The sequence below is a fragment of the Centropristis striata genome, chromosome 12 (genome assembly GCF_030273125.1).
Source record: "Centropristis striata isolate RG_2023a ecotype Rhode Island chromosome 12, C.striata_1.0, whole genome shotgun sequence".
Lineage (NCBI taxonomy): Eukaryota > Metazoa > Chordata > Actinopteri > Perciformes > Serranidae > Centropristis > Centropristis striata.
This window is the reverse complement of record NC_081528.1, coordinates 26,737,549-26,755,014: the sequence shown is the minus strand read 5'-3', so window position 1 is coordinate 26,755,014 and position 17,466 is coordinate 26,737,549. Positions and strand designations below refer to the sequence as shown.

The following is a 17,466-nucleotide window of genomic DNA, read 5'->3' as shown; positions in this document are numbered from 1 at the left end:
TGAAATGAACAACAGCGGTGTTAATTTCAAGTTTTATTTGATTTATTCTTATGTTTACTACATGGCAGATGTCTAAATCCTGACAAGGTCAAACAATAGCATGCAGTGAAGGGTTAAAGTGGTCAAAATGTCAACATTTTATTTTTACAGTTTATCCCTACAGTTTTCATGTTACTGGACATGTTAAGTGGCAAAAAAAAACCCAGTCCATCCACTGCAGATAGACACTTTACTTGCGAACATCAGTGCCCAACAATCATGCAGCCTTCGTACAAAAATAGAAAATTAATGTTATCAACACCCATGGGTATTATATCCTACTCTTCACTGCAATGTTTTCAGGGGACCTGCAGTAGATCTGAAAATTCAGAGGGAGCACCAGAGTGCCAGAGCAGAAAGGTGGGATGGAAAACACAATCCCACAATTCATTTTCTCAGGTTTGAGTACATTTTTGAAGCCGCGGGGAGGGATGCGAGCCTCCTCTAAATTGCCTTTGATCTTGCTGTAGTGGGAGCTGTGCTTCTGTAGAGGGCAGGCTTCTGAAAGCATTGGTTCACTGTTGCATCACCACCAGTTACAGCCATCATAGATTATATCATCCACTTCTTTTTGATGTGTTTCTTGGTTTGTGTGTCTAAAGTGTGTGTCGGAGCGTCATGCGTGCTTGTATGTGAGTGGTGTTCGTCTCGGTCCGGGGGCCCCGAGAAGTTGTTGTGTGTACGTGTGGCGGGCTTTAAAGTGATTGAGGCCCGTGAAGGGCAGCTCTTCAGCTACTGATCAGAACACAAGTGGGCAGTGGTCACAGCCTGTGAAATGAATAGATGTGCGGCAGGAAAATAAATGAGTTTCTGATTCATTTCCTCTGTCAGATGAGAGCAGAGTGACTGCTGAGAGCTTGTTCACACACACAGAGAGAGAGAGAGAGAGAGAGAGAGAGAGAGAGAGAGAGAGAGAGAGAGGAGGGTGAGGTGAGACTGGCTGGATGCTGAAGGTCTCTCCAGCTGCACGTGCCCTTTTTCAGGTCCTCCTAGTTTACAACCACGTCCCTGCAAGACCAGAATACAGCAGAGCACAAATGTGAGAGAAGCATACAGAAACCTCTCTCTTCCCACATTCAGAGACACTCTATCTGCAGTATACTGCACAGCCCAAACTGTTACTGTGCTCCCTGTCCTCTCAGTGCCTTCTTCAAAAGTATAGAGTGAGGGACGTGGAGAAAATATGTAAAGGGAATAGATGTGATGCAGCTGTTCTCATGCTCTCCATCTTGTCTCTCTCATTATTCTGCAGAGCGTTATAAACAAAACAACCATAAAAATTCTCTGACAGGAACATGAGAAGCATGATGAGCAGATTTGCACTCCCCAGCGTTGCATAACACTTCTCTCTCTCCCCCGTCTCCCTCTCTCTCGCTCCCTCTCTGTCTTTTTGCACTGTATCTCTCTTTCTTTCTTGGACATGGAGCTTTGTGTTCTATAAGTGGCTCACTTATAAGCGGGAAAGTGAATAGTCGCTTTTTCATGTGCTTAATGTACAAAGTAAGCTCTGGTTTCTCTAGCCTGTGAGACCTGCTCCCCATGGAGAAACAGTGTTGTCATTAAAATGGCTGGGGTTTTGCCAGCCCTCAGGTAAACCTTATATAAAAGAGGAGAGTGCTTGATGCATATTTTTCTTCTCAAATTAACTGAGCGCCCAGCCCTTTTTGTATTGTAAATCTATGATGATGATAAAAGCCTCAGTGCTGGAGTCAATGCAGCAACAACGCCACCTAACATCATTCTCCTCTCTTTTTTCCCCCTCTACAACTCCCGGGGCTGTTTCAGCATTAGAAATTATTGATGTCTTTACTGCCTAGATAAAAGTCTTTGACAAAAACTGTGGGTAGTTTTTGTTCCACTGAAGCTATCATAATTAGAGCAGAGTGAGACAGGTTTGTAGCTCTTTGAGATACAAAGTAAGTATGCATAAATATCCTTTGTCCATTGTCTGATCACCCCCCCCCCCCCCCCCCCCCCCCCCGCCTTTTTTTTTTTTTACCTCATTTGTACAAGAAAGTTGTATATCCTACAAGTATGTATCTGCTATTTTTACTACTTGGCAGGAAAAGCTTTCTGGATTTGCTGCCTTGTCACGCAAGACTCCAAAAGTTTAAAGGTTAAACTCCAAAAGAGAAGTCTTGTTGTAAGATGTAGGCACGGGTAAATGCACTAGTAGTGTGTGTGTGTGTGTGTGTGTGTGTGTGTTTATGTCAGTGGTTTTAAATCGTGGGGCTGGCTTTGCCACGTTTTATCTTCATGTCCAATCAGTGTTGATCATAAAAGTAGTCAATTGAAGCAATAAATACCCCTCTGCGTGCTATAATGACTGAGAAACCTGAGTTTCTGCTGGCTGTGCCTTCATGTATCAGGATGCATTGTGCGTGAGCTACTGACACCCAGCCAAAATATAGTGTAGCTGAAGTATTAAAAAAAATACACAGAGGCTACATAGTCCAAACCAGCATGAATCAAGATGGCAACAACTCTTTTACATTTTTCACATTATAGGTTCACTCCTTCCATTCTACCTTTCAAATAAAAGCAACACTTCAATTCACTTAGAATTTTGCTAAGAGGCAACTCAAAAAAATAGCTTACAATAGCATTATGTAACAAAAATACTCACTTGTCATTTGCCCTCTCTGCCCTAATGCTCTTGGTTGTCTTTTCCAGTTTATCTTTGGGATCCTGAAGAACTTCTCCAGCACACCTCTGTCCAAGTGAGTAAAACATTCATGCCCATAATGCACACAAGGGCTCTCTTGGGGTTGTTGTTGCAAACAGCATCCAATGAAAAAACTGCCCACGCTGTCACTCATTGCAGTTGAATGATTCTGTTTCTGTTTTGAGGCCCTGAACTACAAATTTTGCGGCAGGAGTCAATATAGCATACACTATGGAATTAAAAGTTTCAATCAACTACTTTTCCCATCAACACTGACTGGATCCACAAAGGCTGGGATAATCAACCTTTGGGTTGTCCAATTTTCCTTTTAAGGATTTGCAATAATGTAATGTTTTCTGTTACACAAAGTTAATGGTCTTTTTTTGGTACTTTTTATGTAAATACCAAACATTATTTTCCCTCGTCATTTCTTTAAGTATTATACCTATTCAGTAAAGATAGTCACTATTCCATAACACATTCAGCATATTATATAAGGTTGTAGCAAAATATTGCTTTGTGTTAGTAGATCACAAGCCAAAACAGTTGGGACTAATTTCTTGCAATCTCAACTGCTTATGATATTCTATGATATTTTTATGTTGTTTTGATGTTTTTCAAGTCCAACTAAAATCTTAAAACAGATGGGTAATTCATTTCTCCGTATTATTATTAGTATTAGTATTTCGCCGTTTATTGGGCGCTACATATGTCTATCAAAAGAGTCTGTGCTTAGCTCTTAGCCAATCGTATCAGTTATACCAGATGACGTATGTAGAGCCACAGAAATAGATGTTTACATAGCCAGACTAGCCCATCTCTACTTTGAGACTAAAATGCTCAATTCTGCTTCTGCAACGTTTTTCTGCAACATGTTCTGACTCTGGCTGCTCACAGTCTATGTATGTGTGTGTGTGTGTGTGTGTGTGTGTGTGTGTGTGTGTGTGTGTGTGTGTGTGTGTGAGTGTGTGTGTGAGAGAGAGTGTTGCTTGCTGGCAGTATGGGTATACCCAGGCTACCTAACAGGAGTATTTTGTGCATTTGTTGGGGACTATTTTTTCAGGTGCAGATTTATATGCATTTGGTGCTCAACTGAGTATTTATAGCCCCAGGACAGTGTAGGGTATGTGTGATTGGTTCAAAAGAAATTAAGAAGGTTACTTCAGATCTGTGTGGAGCTATGAGGAAATGTTTTAAACTGTAATTATTTTTTGAGAGACATATGCTGAAATCACATGCTTCATGTATTTGCCTAATCTATTTACATTGCACTTTGTTGCATTTAGCCTTTATCAATACGCCAACTTGTACGTGTAAAAAGAAACGTTTTATTCAGTTTTTTATTAATTAGAATAATCAGCTTTTCCACTCTGGGTTTTTTTAAGGCACAAATTGATGATGTGCATTAAAACAGGTGGATGGAGACCCATTTACTGTTGGATTTAGATTTTTTTCATAATAAAGTAAGATCTAGAAAATCACCAGACCCTTAAAACAGTAACAAGAAAGATGGATCAAGAGAGATTAACCTTATCTGAAGTAAATTTTACTCGTGTACCTGGCTCTCTCCATTGTGTCCTTGGCCAGGTAGATGTACCAGTAGACTAGGTTGAAGAGAGCGAAGGCCAGAGGGAACAAGATGCGGGCGTACTTGTCGATGGGACTGGTGCCGGCCAGCTGTGGGATTTGAGGAAAAGCAGAGCCCTGCTGGAGGAAAATCGGCACTGGTGGAGCATCTCCTAGCTCACTCCGACACACTGAGTGGTTTCTCCTCTTCAGGCCTTCCTGAGGGCTGCTGTCCATCTAGTGAGAATGGGGTGGGGGTGATTTTGAGGAAAAGCAGGAGGAGATGGAGATGAATGTGGGGTTTTGTGGGTAGGAAGTGTAAAAAAAACCCTGAATTTTTAGCCAGCAAGTACATGTGTGGTGATTCTAACATACTGGAGTCATGTATATGAGGCTGGAAGTTATGTTGGTTCCCACAGGAGCTTTCTCTCAATGGCATGCCAACATCCCTATAGAACGCAGCAGGTAGTTTGCTGGATGCCCATAGGATGGTTAGGAGATTATGCAGGGAGGAGTGCTGGAGTTGTTCTCTGTTCTCACACTGAGGCTATTTTTAAAGCATCTAACCATGAGCCCTACACGTGAGACAGATCCCAGGAGGACGCTGTGGTGGCTTACTGTATTAGCATAAAGCATATAGCTAGAGATGAGAGCACTACAACAGCACATATTACTATTTAATGTGTGGTGTGCCCTGAATGAGGAGAATCGAAGAGGCAGGGTGACTACTTGGAAATGCATAGAAAAAGGCCTCCTATCTGTGGCATGATTTCTTTTTCTCCGAGTCTGGAGCTGCTAGCTTTATTATCAACATCACTGCATCAAACTCTGCAACAGTGAGGAGAGACTCTGTACCTCCACTCACCATTATTAGATATGTAAATGCATTTGAGATGCCACGTGATATGAATCACACCCCTTCTTCAAGTGATAACATGAGCTGATGTTGCTGAGCAGGTTGCTTTCATGCCAGGTTCAGGAACAAAACCTACTATCCTGTAATCAGTTCTTGTGGTAGAGAAGCTGGATGTAAAAATGTATATTATCCCAGTTCCAACAGGAACCCACCCAAATCATTTTTTTTACTGAACTTCAGACTCTCACAGAAAAACCTGGACTATATGGATAAGAAATCAATTTCTAACATTTATTTCCTGTATTTTGTAGTTCTAGTTCCACATTTGGGAAATAGGCTTTGCATTCTTGCTAAGTATTGCACAATAAACTTGGTAACACTTGTGTCTGTACACTAAATATCTTATTAAACAGCCAGTTAGCTTAGCTTAGCATTCAAACTGTAAACAGGTCAACAGCTAAAGTAAGCTAACCGTCTGCTGCCTGGTAGTAACTTAATATCTAACAGACATCTCTCAAAAATATTAAAACTATTACTCTAATCCATAACATCTATTTAGTATTTAGTAATAGCTTTTTATGTCTTCGTTTTACTTAAATATCCCAGTCTTACCTGAAAACATGACATTATTTGGACACTATGGACACTGGTATGAAGAGGGTGGGACTTTCTAGGAAAAAAAGGACACCACATATTTCTGTGCCCCAATCAGAGTTTTGCTACATTCAAATGAACAGTTTCTTTCTAATATTGCGAGCAATGTCAGTTAAATGTGATCAAACCACATCCACACAGTCTGAAGAAGGAAAATTGCTGACATTTTGACTGTTTAACTCCAAACTTTTGCTCTAGTTGCTTATTACTTACTTAGTTTTGAATATGCAATGTTATGGAGCCCTACTACAGATTTAAAAGCATGTTTTCAGGTTCTTTGAAATCTAAATGATCCATTTATCCACAGCTATGTTCTCGGTATGATTTGTTTTTTTGTATGTTTGTCAGCAGGATTATGCAAAACCTACTGGCCTGATATACTGGGTGTAGCTTGGGCCAAGGATCCAAATCATGGGGTGGATTCACAAATTGTTAACATTGTAAAATAAGGCATTTGGGCTGCGTTCATGTGATATCGCAATAATTCGTTACTGACTGAAATATCTTTAAGCCAGTACGTTAGGTATGTGCTCTCTGACTAAACTTTTGACATTGTTTAATATGTAATATACGGATTGAAAATTTTAAAAAAGAAATAAAAGTATTTAGTATGTGCAAATAGAACAAGTAAAACTATTTTACTTGTTATTGTGGATCTGGCATTTTTAGTGTTGTGGTAAAGTCAGCTTCTTACCGAAACTGCATCATCTTCGCTGCCAGTAGCCAACACTTCGAGCTTGTCTTGTCTAGCTTTCTTCTTCTTTAGACGGTTGGCCTGAAGGGTGGCGAAGTAGTTCACTGCTGCAAACTCGACAAGAGCCGACGCCACAAAGGCAAAACACACAGCAATGAACCAATCCATGGCAGTGGCATAGGCTACTTTGGGAAGTGACTCGCGAGCGCTGATGCTTAAGGTGGTCATTGTCAGCACTGTGGTAATGCCTGGAGGAAGATAAGCATTTATGAAACACACATGGAGAAGTAATAGAATATTAAATGTGATTAGTACAGATAATTGGTGAGAAGAGGGGAGTACCAGCAACTGTGCGTGCAGGAACAGACTCTTTGTTGATCCAAAAGGAGACTTGTGACAACACAACAACCATTATAAGAGGGATGTAAGTCTGTATGAGGTAGTAGCCCAGCTTCCTCTGGAGGAAGAAATGGACCACCTGCACAGAGTAGTGACCTGCAAGATAAACAGCACGTGTGAAGAGAGCAACCCCCGAGGGACAGAGCAGGGTAACACAGAACGGATGTCCTTGCCTGCCCTTGAAACAGAATAGCTGCTGATAGAAACATATAGATATATTGCTGCTGTTAGGACTGGAATAACTCGCTAACTGTAAGACAGCATGCAAGAGACAATAGGAAGGAATAGTGGAAGGACAAAAAAGAGGAGGGAAGGAGGAGCCAGACATTTGGAAATAGGATAAAGCCAAGAGGAAGGAACGCGTGAGGAGGGGGCAGGAGGAGAGCATGCAGTGTCACTATGCGTAACACTGCCCTGCTCTGTCTGAACACATGCATGCAGACATCCACAGACCAAAAACACGCTGCATCATGCACACATACAGAGGTTTTCTCTCTCTCTCTGTTTTCCAAATGGGTATCATCTCCACGTTTTTGGAGCCTGCCTCATCCTTTTCCTCTCTATTCCAGGAATCTGCTGGGTTCACAGCAGGGGAGCACTTCTCTTTCTTCTGGTGAAAAGAGAAAAGGCACTCTCACTCACACACATGCACAGAAACATACACACACACAAACACACACACTACTCCATCCTTCCTCCTCTCTGTCAGTGCATTCAGTTGGCTTTAAACCCCACAGTTCTTTTTTGAAGGCACACCGTACGCATTAGGCCTGACCACTTAAGCATCTTACACTAGATGGCTGCTCAAGGAAGTCTTTTCTTTCATTTTGGTTCTACTGCGGGGGAGTAATGGACACTAGTGAAGAGTTTGAAGAGACTCATCTGACCTCCTTCTGCTCTCAGATTCATCAGCTCATGAGATTGAAAAAACCCATTAAACTTGTAAGTGCGGGTACAACAGCAACAGTGTACTATGTGATAGCTTACAGTGAGCGTTACCTGTGTTTGATTTGAAAACCTCAGTGGACAATTTCTGTCCCACCAGATCATACTGCAAAAGACTCATGGACTCAGCAGGACAATCGACAGATGCTATTAGCCCCTTCCTCCAAGTGAAAAGGATTTCACTGCTCGTGTAGGCATCTAAAAATGCAATGGAAATATAAACAAATCAAAAGAAAATCTAAGGATTATTAATCTGAACATTCCTTCTGCTTATAAACTCATGAACAACTTACAGCTTCCAAACCTGAGAGGACAGGCGTGGCCATCCATGGGGAAGTCCATCAGGCTCATTGGACACTCTGTGCAGATTGTCAGTCTAACAGCAAGAGAACATAGAGACAGTTGTCTTTTCCTATAAACCTAGTGTCCACAAAAAATCGTATTTACAAAACAATGTGTGTAAAATGTAAGATGACCTCATGGTGTAGAGGACAGTCCCGTTCTGCATGATGCGGAAGAGTTTGTTTGGTGAAGTCGTGTTATGAGAAATGGCCTTCTTGGAGTTTCTGAAGAAAGTGTCTGGCGTCCAGATCTTGTCCACCATACGGTTGTTCAGCCGCAGGATTTCAGTGGGGCCTTCGAATTTTAGCCGCTCATCAACCCACATCTGACGGAAGAACATGTCCACGGTGTACTCCTGATGCATGAACATAGCATGTTAATGGATGCAAAACAAACAACAGTACTCTAAATTGTAGCTTTAAATGTCCCATATTGTAAAAAGTGAGATTTTCGTGTCTTTCTTATTATAAAGCAGGTCTAGGTGCTACATAAATACTGTTAAAGTATCACAATTCTTAATCTACGGAGAAATGGACACAGTAGTAGGTGGATAGAGTATATTCACACAGACAATACAGCCTGCAGTGTGAACGTAGCCGAGGAGAAATGTGTAAACATCTTGCACTTGTTCTAGTTGAATCCTAAAATACAAACATGCACATAAAAATAAGTATAATATGTCCCCTTTAAATTTTAATCATATTCCCCATCATATATCAGTATGCATTATACTGGAGAGTCATTTCAACTTGCAGTGGAAGGTGTGGAGAGATGACGAGGCAATGATGGATGCCACTCATCCCAGATAATCATTAATCAATCCATTCAGCCATTCCCTCTGTCTGACATGTTGTCATATTGATTTAGAGGCCATCAATAATGGAGTTATAGGGCTGGTCAAACAGATTAAAGCTCATTAGATGGTCTCATGGCAGATTGCCCATAAGGCAGGAATTCAGTGGTCACTGAAGCGCTGTTATCTGCCACAGTCAGCACATATACATCTTCTTACAGCAGGAGTATCTTACCATTTCAACATCCGAAACAGGTCCAAAGCTGGTAACAAAGATGTCTGTTTTCACCTCTGTAACACCACCTGAAACAGTAATTAGCATCCATAAAATGCATACAATAATGCAAGCTGCACAAAAAGCTTCAACATAGCACAATCTACTTTATATATCACTGAATATGTAATACTATAGAAAGGTTAAAAGCCTGAATAACCTCCAGATCCAGGTCGCAGTCTGTTGTCATAACCATCCAAAAGTCGATCCAAAATGAGAGTTATGTTGTCAGAGTTAATCTTCTCATTTCCATGTACACTGCCAAAACTGCAGAGAAATAAAACATTACACTCCCAGGTAATGGTACTCTGATGCCTTTCCAAGCAAAGAGGGAAGACTTACCTTATCCAGCAGATAAAAGTAACTAAAGTTAATGTCAGGACAGCCATCCTGGTCAGCATTTATCATGAAATTTGGAGTCAGCTAGAGTTCTTGTTGGTGTTGTTAAAGTGACTGGTATGTATGCATATGGACACCGGAGGCACTAAGTCAAGAGCAGTAATCTAATTAACAGATTAGTAAATCCACTCTACTTTTAGACAAACAGTGCACTCAAATGGTTTAAATTTAAAGCCAGTAAAACATAAAACAAAAATTAACACTGAAGTCATTGCAACTTGCACCCATTTTTAACTTTACACTAAATTAATGACAATAAAGCACTGTCATGCAGGTCATAACAGTAAATCCCAGGCAGGGCAGGGGTACTTGTACCTCAGAGGATATTTCTGCTGATGCCAGAAGATACTTGGAAAGACTGTGGAACAGCTTAAATATACAAAAAAAGAAAAGAAAGTTAAAAACAAGAAAAAGAAAAATGAATAAAAGGATATATCAAAATATCTAGTGCTGTGACTAACAAATGAACCCTACATGTTGCAGTAATGTTATAGTATGAAAACTATGACCAAACGAATCCATAAGCTTAAACAGGTTATGTTATCTAAAAGAAATGAATAAATGCCAGAAATAAATAGGCAAATGTAATGACTTAAGTTAACGTAACTGTTCAAATGATTGGCTAAAAGTAACGTTAATGGATACACGGTTGAAATAACTTACATTAACTTAGCTCAAGGTAATGAGTTGAAATAGTTAAAGTTAGCTTAAAATAATATTAATTAATGGATAAACTGTTGCAATTGTTAGCTAAACGTAACGTTAATGGACTGAAATAGCGTACCTTAGATAAAGATGAACAGTTGTAATAGTTAGCGTTGGCTGAATGTAAAGTTAATAGACACCGTACACGTTGAAATAGTTATATAAAAGTAGTTAATGTTAACGCTAATGGCTAAACAACTGAAATAACATTTGTCAGCAAAAAGTATGTTACCGTTAACGGATAAAGGGTTGAATTTGTTAGCTTAAAGTAACTTTAAAGTTAGTTTAAATGATTAAATAGTTAGCTAAAAGTTAGATAGCATTCGCTAAGAGAAAATTAACTTTAATGTATTAGCGGTTGTTTGCTAAAAGTACTAATTCAACGGTTGAAACATTCAGTTTCACTCTTAACATTAACTATTAGTATTAGTTAACTAGTCTGTATTACCATTGCTGACCAAAGAAATCTAAATATTTACAGTTCAAATGTATAAGTAAAAATATGTATTTTTTAATGATAAAGAAATTGGAACATACATTGGAAATCGACGAAATGGTACTTGACTTCATGTGACAGGGCTTTGGAGAAGAAAACCATAGATATATATAAGAAAGGCTCATGTTAATATATCTATGTTAAACACCACCGGGCTGTGGTTCACTCCATCAGACAGCAGGTGGTGCTGCGGCCGTCATGTTTTCCACAACCGGAACTGACATTTCATTCAGAGAGAAGAAGAAGAAGTTTCGAGAAAGTGAGGGGCAAAACAACATGGTGAGATATAACATAACTACAAAATACTGTAACTAATATAAACTGAGATGTTAACGGCATTGGTCCTGTAAAGCAGTCGTTAAGTATAGAGTGGTGCAGGTTAACCGCGGAGCAAACTTCTCCGTCAGTCAGATAGAGTGTACGCCGACGTTTGCCGAGCTGTGAGCCGGTGTCAAGCCGCAGCATGTCGGTGCACTTCGAGGAGAGGAGCGGCGTCGTCCCCTGCAAAACACCCTGGGGCTCTTGGTACCAGACCATGGAGGAGGTTTTTATTGAAGTCGACGTGCCTCATGGGACGTCCGGTAAAGAGGTCAAGTGCCATTTGGGATCCAGAGACATCGAGCTGCATGTCAAAGGGAAGGAAGTCTTCAAGGTAAACCACCAATCGACATCATTTTAACTTGGAGTAATAGGGGTAACTCACTTTTAATGGAGATGTTATATCCTATAAGTTACTTTACTTTATATTGGTGAATGTCATTTTGTGACCTGTAGTAATCAGTACTGTTTTTACTGCTAAGTACATATTGTATATTAACCTCATACTCTCTCATAATCATCGTGTCAATCTTTAGATCTTCATCCTCCAAGATTTCTTACATGCAGAGGTCAATTTGTTGTTAAATTTAGAGGCACCAAATCATGGAATACCTTTTCCCATCTGGCAAAGAATTCCATCTCTATAAAATGTTTCTAAAGATGTCTAAAAGCCCATTTAACTGCTGTTATAAAATTTAAATTCACACACAAATACACTTTTATATCATGTTCATATTTTTTATACTGTTATTCTTATTGTCATTATAACTTGTTGCTGATGTCATTCATATGTTTTTTCTAGCATCAGTTTGTTATTACTTTCTTATAACTATGAATATTTAGGTGGAGGCTTTAAATAAGCCCATCTGGGTTTTCTGCCTCTCCCTGCACTTTACATTATTTGTTATATTTGTCATTTTATGTAATTCTAACTGTGCAAAATAAATAAACCTAATCTCTTCATTTTACATTCCGTCAGGGAAAGTTATTTGACACAACAGTGTCTGACGAGGCTACATGGACATTGGGTAGGTGGCATACCTTGATGTAACACTCATACTCTTTAACCTGAACTTTAATGCACAAAGCCATCCTTAAAACACTTCTGTTGCCTCTTTTCCTGTGTAGAGGACAAGTGTCTCATCCGGATTATTTTGATGAAGACTAACAGGCAGGCAGGGAACTGCTGGTCCTCCCTGCTGGAGGGGGAGTACTGTGCGAATGCCTGGGTACAGGACCAGATGCAGAGAAAGCTTACCCTGGAGAGGTTCCAGCGGGAGGTGAGTTTAATCAAGCCCCACTTGAAGGGGCAAGGTTTATGATGCTGAGACACTATTACATGTTCTCTGATGTACACCTGCCTCCCTTTATACATGGTCACATAAGTTTAATTTTGTTCGCCAGATGTATACGTCATTCTAATAACTAACTAAAAAATAAACTTACAGAAACCCTGTAAATTTAGTGAGGATTCAAATAAAGTATGATGTATGCTTGTCGTGCTCCTGCTTTTAAATTAATTGCACTCTTTTCTAGAATCCTGGATTTGACTTCAGCGGGGCAGAGATCTCTGGGAACTTTGCTGGTGGTGGTCCAGACTTCTCAAGTTTACAGAAGTGACCAGTGTCATGATGCCAAAAACCTGTTACATGCTGGAGATTTCACCTCTGCCTAATGAACACTACTGAGGACATCCAAGGCATGGAGATAAACAGTGGATTAATCAGTTCCTGTGATAAGTCAAAAATATTTGCCTTTCAGAACTCAAATACTGGACTGTCTGGACAGAGACTTTTAGCAGCAGCACATTCATCTTTTTTGGGCCTAATATAGCAATTTGCAAGGCTCATTATGATGGAAACTGTTCTTTTCATTCTGAGAAGCCTGTGCGATGTCTGTGTTGCTTTTTAATAATGAAAACGATCCACAAGCAATAACTTTTCAATAAAGTTTTATTGAAAGGTACAAGTACATTGGTTAACAAGATGGTGTATTCAATTAGCCATTTTGAATTTGGGAGAACACATTTTATTTCTGCCTCTAAAAGAAACTTCTACTAGACAGGGAAACTGGCAAAGAAAATTCAAAACAAATTCCAATACACATTTCCACTGCAACAACCTTTTTTTTAGTGTTCTCTGTATAATTGACAACTGAAATCAATTCATACATGTAGTACTTCACTCTGTGTACACAAATTAGGAATTGGTGAAAACAACTCATCTGTAACCACTTATGACAATTCAGCTCAAACAGTATGGTCAGCCATACATGACAGGATCGTCAGTAGCCTCACTTCACTGGAGAAAACCAGAGCTCCCTCGTCGTATCAAAATAAAAACAAAAAATCTTCACCTTGGGTAGGAGTGTGCATTCAGGACAGTTTAGCAACCTAGGGTGAGAGTTAAGGATTTTGGGCCCGATTTCTTGGTTCCATTTTTGCTGTTCACAAAATCCTTCTCCCTCCTCTTCCACATGGTGGACTGAGGACCTAGGTGGTTCTATACTTATTTGCTTAAAACCAGCAACCCGTTCCAGGAAATACCAAACATCGTGGTACGGATTTTTTTACAAGAACATACTGTACACTTGTGCAAGCAACTCAACCAGGAAAGTAAAACTTAGCAGGATGGCAGTAGATAAACCTTTCTGACGAAGCATTACTCCTTGTCATTGGGGCTGATAAAAGATAGTGTGCTTGATAAATGTATGATGACAAACAAAGTTGAGGAAAACCATAACATATTTAGCTTTTCCTTAAAGAAATTCATCATCAGCGATGAAGATCTGTAAGGAAAATAACTGGGGTTGTGTGTGGGTGACCATACTGCAAGAAAGTCGCCCAAAAGTTACATCCAATCATAGAACACAAATCAGTTGGGGACAGTTGTAATTTTACTCTGCATGTAAGGTCACCCACTCGCACCCCCAGGTTTTAACAAGCTGACTCAGGTATGGTGGGAAGATGAGTGATCTTGTAGTAGCTGTGCTTCAGCTGACGTGCAGTTCTTCCCGAAATAGTCCAGCGAAGCCTCTGGCTGTTAGGCTTGGAGCACCTGGTGGTGGCATATTCAGCCAGGCATTTTCCAACCAACTCCCGCACACAAACCAGGTCCCCGTCTCTGATCTGCACAATACAAACAGACAGGAAAAGAACAGATTGTTCATCATCCACTTGCTACACCAAGCAATCTTTGGATTCTAATGAAAGCTACTTGAAGCAAAAATTGAATTTCTGAGTTATTTGCAGAAAAGATACTATTTAAGATTATAACAGTTTGTACTTACATTAAGCTGCTGCTGCAGACTTGTCAGGGCCTCAGATAGTTTGTCAATGCACTCAGGGTCATGTTCTTCCTGGGCTTCATAACACAGGAGAGCCATGGCAAGCAGAGATGGCTGCAGAGATATAGAATGTAAAGTATTTATTAGAAAAACAAACAAAACTGAAATCACAGTAAGTTTGTCCAAGAAAACTGGCACAGAAAACAAGAGAAGACATTACATTTTTAAAATGAATGACATACTACCTTATAACTGAACTATCTCTACAAACCTGAAAGCTTTCTGATTTTCAATCATGCTACTCTGACATTATGAAATAATCTTATACAATACAATTCCAATTAGAAATAGATTGCCTTTAAAATGTTGCCAGAGTGGTTATTTTGGCCCTACCTTTATTTTGGAGAAGACAAATGAGCAGTGGCAGGCTTTCAGCTGAGCCTCCAGTCTCTCAAGGCTCAGTATCTTCTTGCTGTAAAAAGAAAATGCTTTTAGTGTCAAGATGGAAACGTATGGATAAGATGGATGTGAAGCAGCGCTCACTAAATTAGACATCAATCTGCCTGTGTCAATTAAGGGACGAAAAATGAGAAAGTGGATACATACAGTCTACCTCAAGTACAACAACATAATATCACTGGAAATGTTTTGAACAGATTTTCATATTTGTTTTCCAACACATCACCTCTAAAAATTTATGATTTCACATTAGGCATAAAAACATTTTTGGCTATTATTCTCTTCAAAGACAAATATGAGAAGACACATTTTAGTAGAGTAAATATAATCTTGTTGAGTCATGGTTCAGCCCTGCAGGTTCATGTGACCGTCTGTCCTTACCTCTCAGCGTCGAGCTGCTCCTGGATGTGGCTGTGTAAGAGGCGGAGAAAGCGGAGAGCTGTGGGGGCCTTCACCTTCCAGAAGAGCTTCTCCATGATGATCTTCTCCATCCTCATCATGTCAGACACTGTAAAGCGATTCTGACTGATGCGGATCAGTTCGTTGGCTAGAGGCACGTTCTTCTCCTCTTCCGCAGACTTCACTGCAATGTAGAAGCAGCACAGGCCCACACAGGACAGGTGCTTTGGTTGAATCTGGAAGACGGGGAAAGGAAATCAGATTACAAAACAACCTAATTAATTCTGGACAGACAATAATATGTACTTTCAGGCATTAATTGATTTACAAACCTTCATTACTGAGAGGAATCGATCCAACAAGCTGATAGCCAGTGAGAAGGTCTCCGAGCTGAAACCAAAAAACCTGGTCAGAGAGAGCAGGTCCTTCACCTCCAGCTCCCGCAGTTTGGTGGTCATTCTGAGGCCATTGTCCTGGGAGCTCTCGATGAGCCTCAAGCCGCTCAGTTTTGGTTGATAGCGGGCCTCCAGATCCATCATGGCCTTCAGCTGAACTGCAAAGGGCTGAGCTCGTGGTGCTGTTACTGTGTCGATCATCTGTGCAGATCGACAAATAGAGCTTAAAATTACTGACTAAGTCAAACTGAATAGTTTTAACTCAGTGCTCTCAGTACTCTTGATTTGACAGGATGGTCTGTATGAATTAGAAATACATGCAATACTTTGAAGCCATTTATATTGCTTTATCTTTTCTATACATATTAGAACGGAAATGACTAGTTGATTATTCGTCTATTAGCCCTTCTTTTTACAGCTATGAGTTTGTCCAATACAAGTCTATGGATGCTTTAATAAGACTTTGTGCTGGGCAGTGCGGTGTTTGGGAGGAAAAATTAAGCATACACTGGCCAAGCAAGAAGACATGAACTGTTTCATTCAGCTGTAAAATTCAAATAAGTTACAAATTTGCATCAGAGAATTAAAAGCGGAAAAAGACAGCAGTTACATCATTTTAAGATAACCAATTTTTTAATGATATATCAATAATTGTCCTTCTACACAAAATGTAAATCATCCAATGTAATTAGTAGAATTGCCCAAATGGTTGAAAGAACATATAAATGAAATATAAATGAAATCTAATGGTTGGTTCAATTTAGGAAAACTGTACTTCAATAAGAAAATAGTTAAACACAGTCCAGCGTATATACTATGAATGTAGTTTACTAACAGATCTGGAGTAGGGTTATGTATTGCTCGGGAGTAACTGAGATATGGGAGTGTTTCCAAATTTGTAAGTTATCCAGTAACATGCCTTCCCCTAACAGCTGTCATTGAACTGGAGTCAACTGGACAAGATATGGGGTGGTGCTAACTTACATGATAAGTGACAGAGGCATGTCAAACAAAGTTTCTCATATTAATAGTACTTTTGCATATTAGGGTTAATACACGTTTCTTAATATATAAATATATATATATAGATGGACTCCGTTAGAAACATGTTTAAGATGAAACCCTAGTCATGTGCCCAGACTGTGGAAGGAGCAGGCCGAGTGTGAAGGACAGGACCGCGTCATGTCGGGACATGTCCCTGCCATACAGGCTAACGGAGGGCTAACACAGCCTGGTGACAATAACAAACCAAACCGAGAAGATGGTATAACTTAACTTGGGCTATATAAGACACATTATTACTCGCATTAAACAATTTGACGTTGTTTCATGACGGTAAAGAGGAAACGACAAACTAATCTGACGTTAACGACGTAACGTTACCCGCTAGCTGACGCTACAGCAGCTAACGCTAACATACATTCCCCATGTTAACAGCGTTAGTTTAGTCTCTTTTCAGCTACAAACAGCCACATAACGACGTCCACTAAGGGTTTAAATCGCCAATCATACTTTAACTTAAACATATAGTCAGTTACATTTACATAGAAGTAGGATTGGTCAACTTACCTTGGTTGAAGTTACGTTTCCTTTAATATAATGAAAAAGAGGCGATATGGGGAAAAAGCCTCCACACGCTTTAAATAAGCGAGTGAAAAGAAGTTTAAAACACAAAAAGGTGTAAGTATGAACTTTGACTAAAGAAAGTTTTAAGCATAGGTTAATTTCTGCCTATGCACACCCCCCTACCCTTGGTGTAAGGCGACGGGGAAAAGGGTAGTCT

The 17,466-nt window shown here is 39.9% G+C and overlaps 3 protein-coding genes across 9 annotated transcripts; 1 reads left to right on the top strand and 2 right to left on the bottom strand.

Moving 5' to 3' along the window:
• Positions 1-20: 20 nt before the first annotated feature.
• gabra6a (gamma-aminobutyric acid type A receptor subunit alpha6a) lies at positions 21-10,963 on the bottom strand. 7 transcript variants are annotated; one of them, XM_059346293.1, is made up of 10 exons: positions 9,570-9,907; positions 9,388-9,494; positions 9,189-9,256; positions 8,295-8,515; positions 8,112-8,194; positions 7,873-8,016; positions 6,817-6,969; positions 6,475-6,722; positions 4,263-4,507; positions 21-1,047 (listed from the first exon to the last, which is right to left on the bottom strand). In XM_059346293.1, the coding sequence occupies exons 1-10, from the start codon at positions 9,626-9,628 to the stop codon at positions 1,029-1,031; spliced, it is 1,347 nt and encodes a 448-aa protein (XP_059202276.1). In that variant the 5' UTR covers positions 9,629-9,907; the 3' UTR covers positions 21-1,028. The 7 variants fall into 7 exon arrangements, with proteins under 7 accessions (XP_059202276.1, XP_059202280.1, XP_059202278.1 ...); XM_059346297.1 differs by lacking the exons at positions 21-1,047; positions 9,570-9,907 and adding exons at positions 9,942-9,995; positions 10,869-10,952 and having other exon boundaries at positions 4,056-4,507; XM_059346295.1 differs by lacking the exons at positions 21-1,047; positions 9,570-9,907 and adding exons at positions 9,942-9,995; positions 10,411-10,666 and having other exon boundaries at positions 4,056-4,507.
• Positions 10,964-11,052: 89 nt separating this feature from the next.
• nudcd2 (NudC domain containing 2) lies at positions 11,053-13,455 on the top strand. Its single transcript, XM_059346306.1, has 4 exons — positions 11,053-11,479; positions 12,125-12,173; positions 12,274-12,425; positions 12,682-13,455. Exons 1-4 carry the CDS (start codon positions 11,291-11,293, stop codon positions 12,763-12,765), a joined length of 474 nt encoding a protein of 157 aa, XP_059202289.1. The 5' UTR covers positions 11,053-11,290; the 3' UTR covers positions 12,766-13,455.
• ccng1 (cyclin G1) lies at positions 13,305-17,427 on the bottom strand. Its single transcript, XM_059346305.1, has 6 exons — positions 17,253-17,427; positions 15,621-15,884; positions 15,271-15,524; positions 14,824-14,902; positions 14,434-14,544; positions 13,305-14,272 (listed from the first exon to the last, which is right to left on the bottom strand). The coding sequence occupies exons 2-6, from the start codon at positions 15,882-15,884 to the stop codon at positions 14,081-14,083; spliced, it is 900 nt and encodes a 299-aa protein (XP_059202288.1). The 5' UTR covers positions 17,253-17,427; the 3' UTR covers positions 13,305-14,080.
• Between the last annotated feature and the right edge of the window lie 39 nt (positions 17,428-17,466).

Coding starts and splice junctions, on each gene's coding strand:
- gabra6a (XM_059346292.1), bottom strand. CDS start 9,628: ATGCTGACCAGGATGGCTGTCCTGACATTAACTTTAGTTACTTTTATC. Junction 8,516..9,188: donor CTGTTTCGGATGTTGAAATG/GTAAGATACTCC, acceptor TTCATGCATCAG/GAGTACACCGTGGACATGTT. Junction 6,723..6,816: donor TCCTGCACGCACAGTTGCTG/GTACTCCCCTCT, acceptor ATCTTCCTCCAG/GCATTACCACAGTGCTGACA.
- nudcd2 (XM_059346306.1), top strand. CDS start 11,291: ATGTCGGTGCACTTCGAGGAGAGGAGCGGCGTCGTCCCCTGCAAAACA. Junction 11,480..12,124: donor AAGGGAAGGAAGTCTTCAAG/GTAAACCACCAA, acceptor ACATTCCGTCAG/GGAAAGTTATTTGACACAAC. Junction 12,174..12,273: donor CGAGGCTACATGGACATTGG/GTAGGTGGCATA, acceptor TTTCCTGTGTAG/AGGACAAGTGTCTCATCCGG.
- ccng1 (XM_059346305.1), bottom strand. CDS start 15,884: ATGATCGACACAGTAACAGCACCACGAGCTCAGCCCTTTGCAGTTCAG. Junction 14,903..15,270: donor GAGCAGCTCGACGCTGAGAG/GTAAGGACAGAC, acceptor TTCTTTTTACAG/CAAGAAGATACTGAGCCTTG. Junction 14,273..14,433: donor GTCTGCAGCAGCAGCTTAAT/GTAAGTACAAAC, acceptor TGTATTGTGCAG/ATCAGAGACGGGGACCTGGT.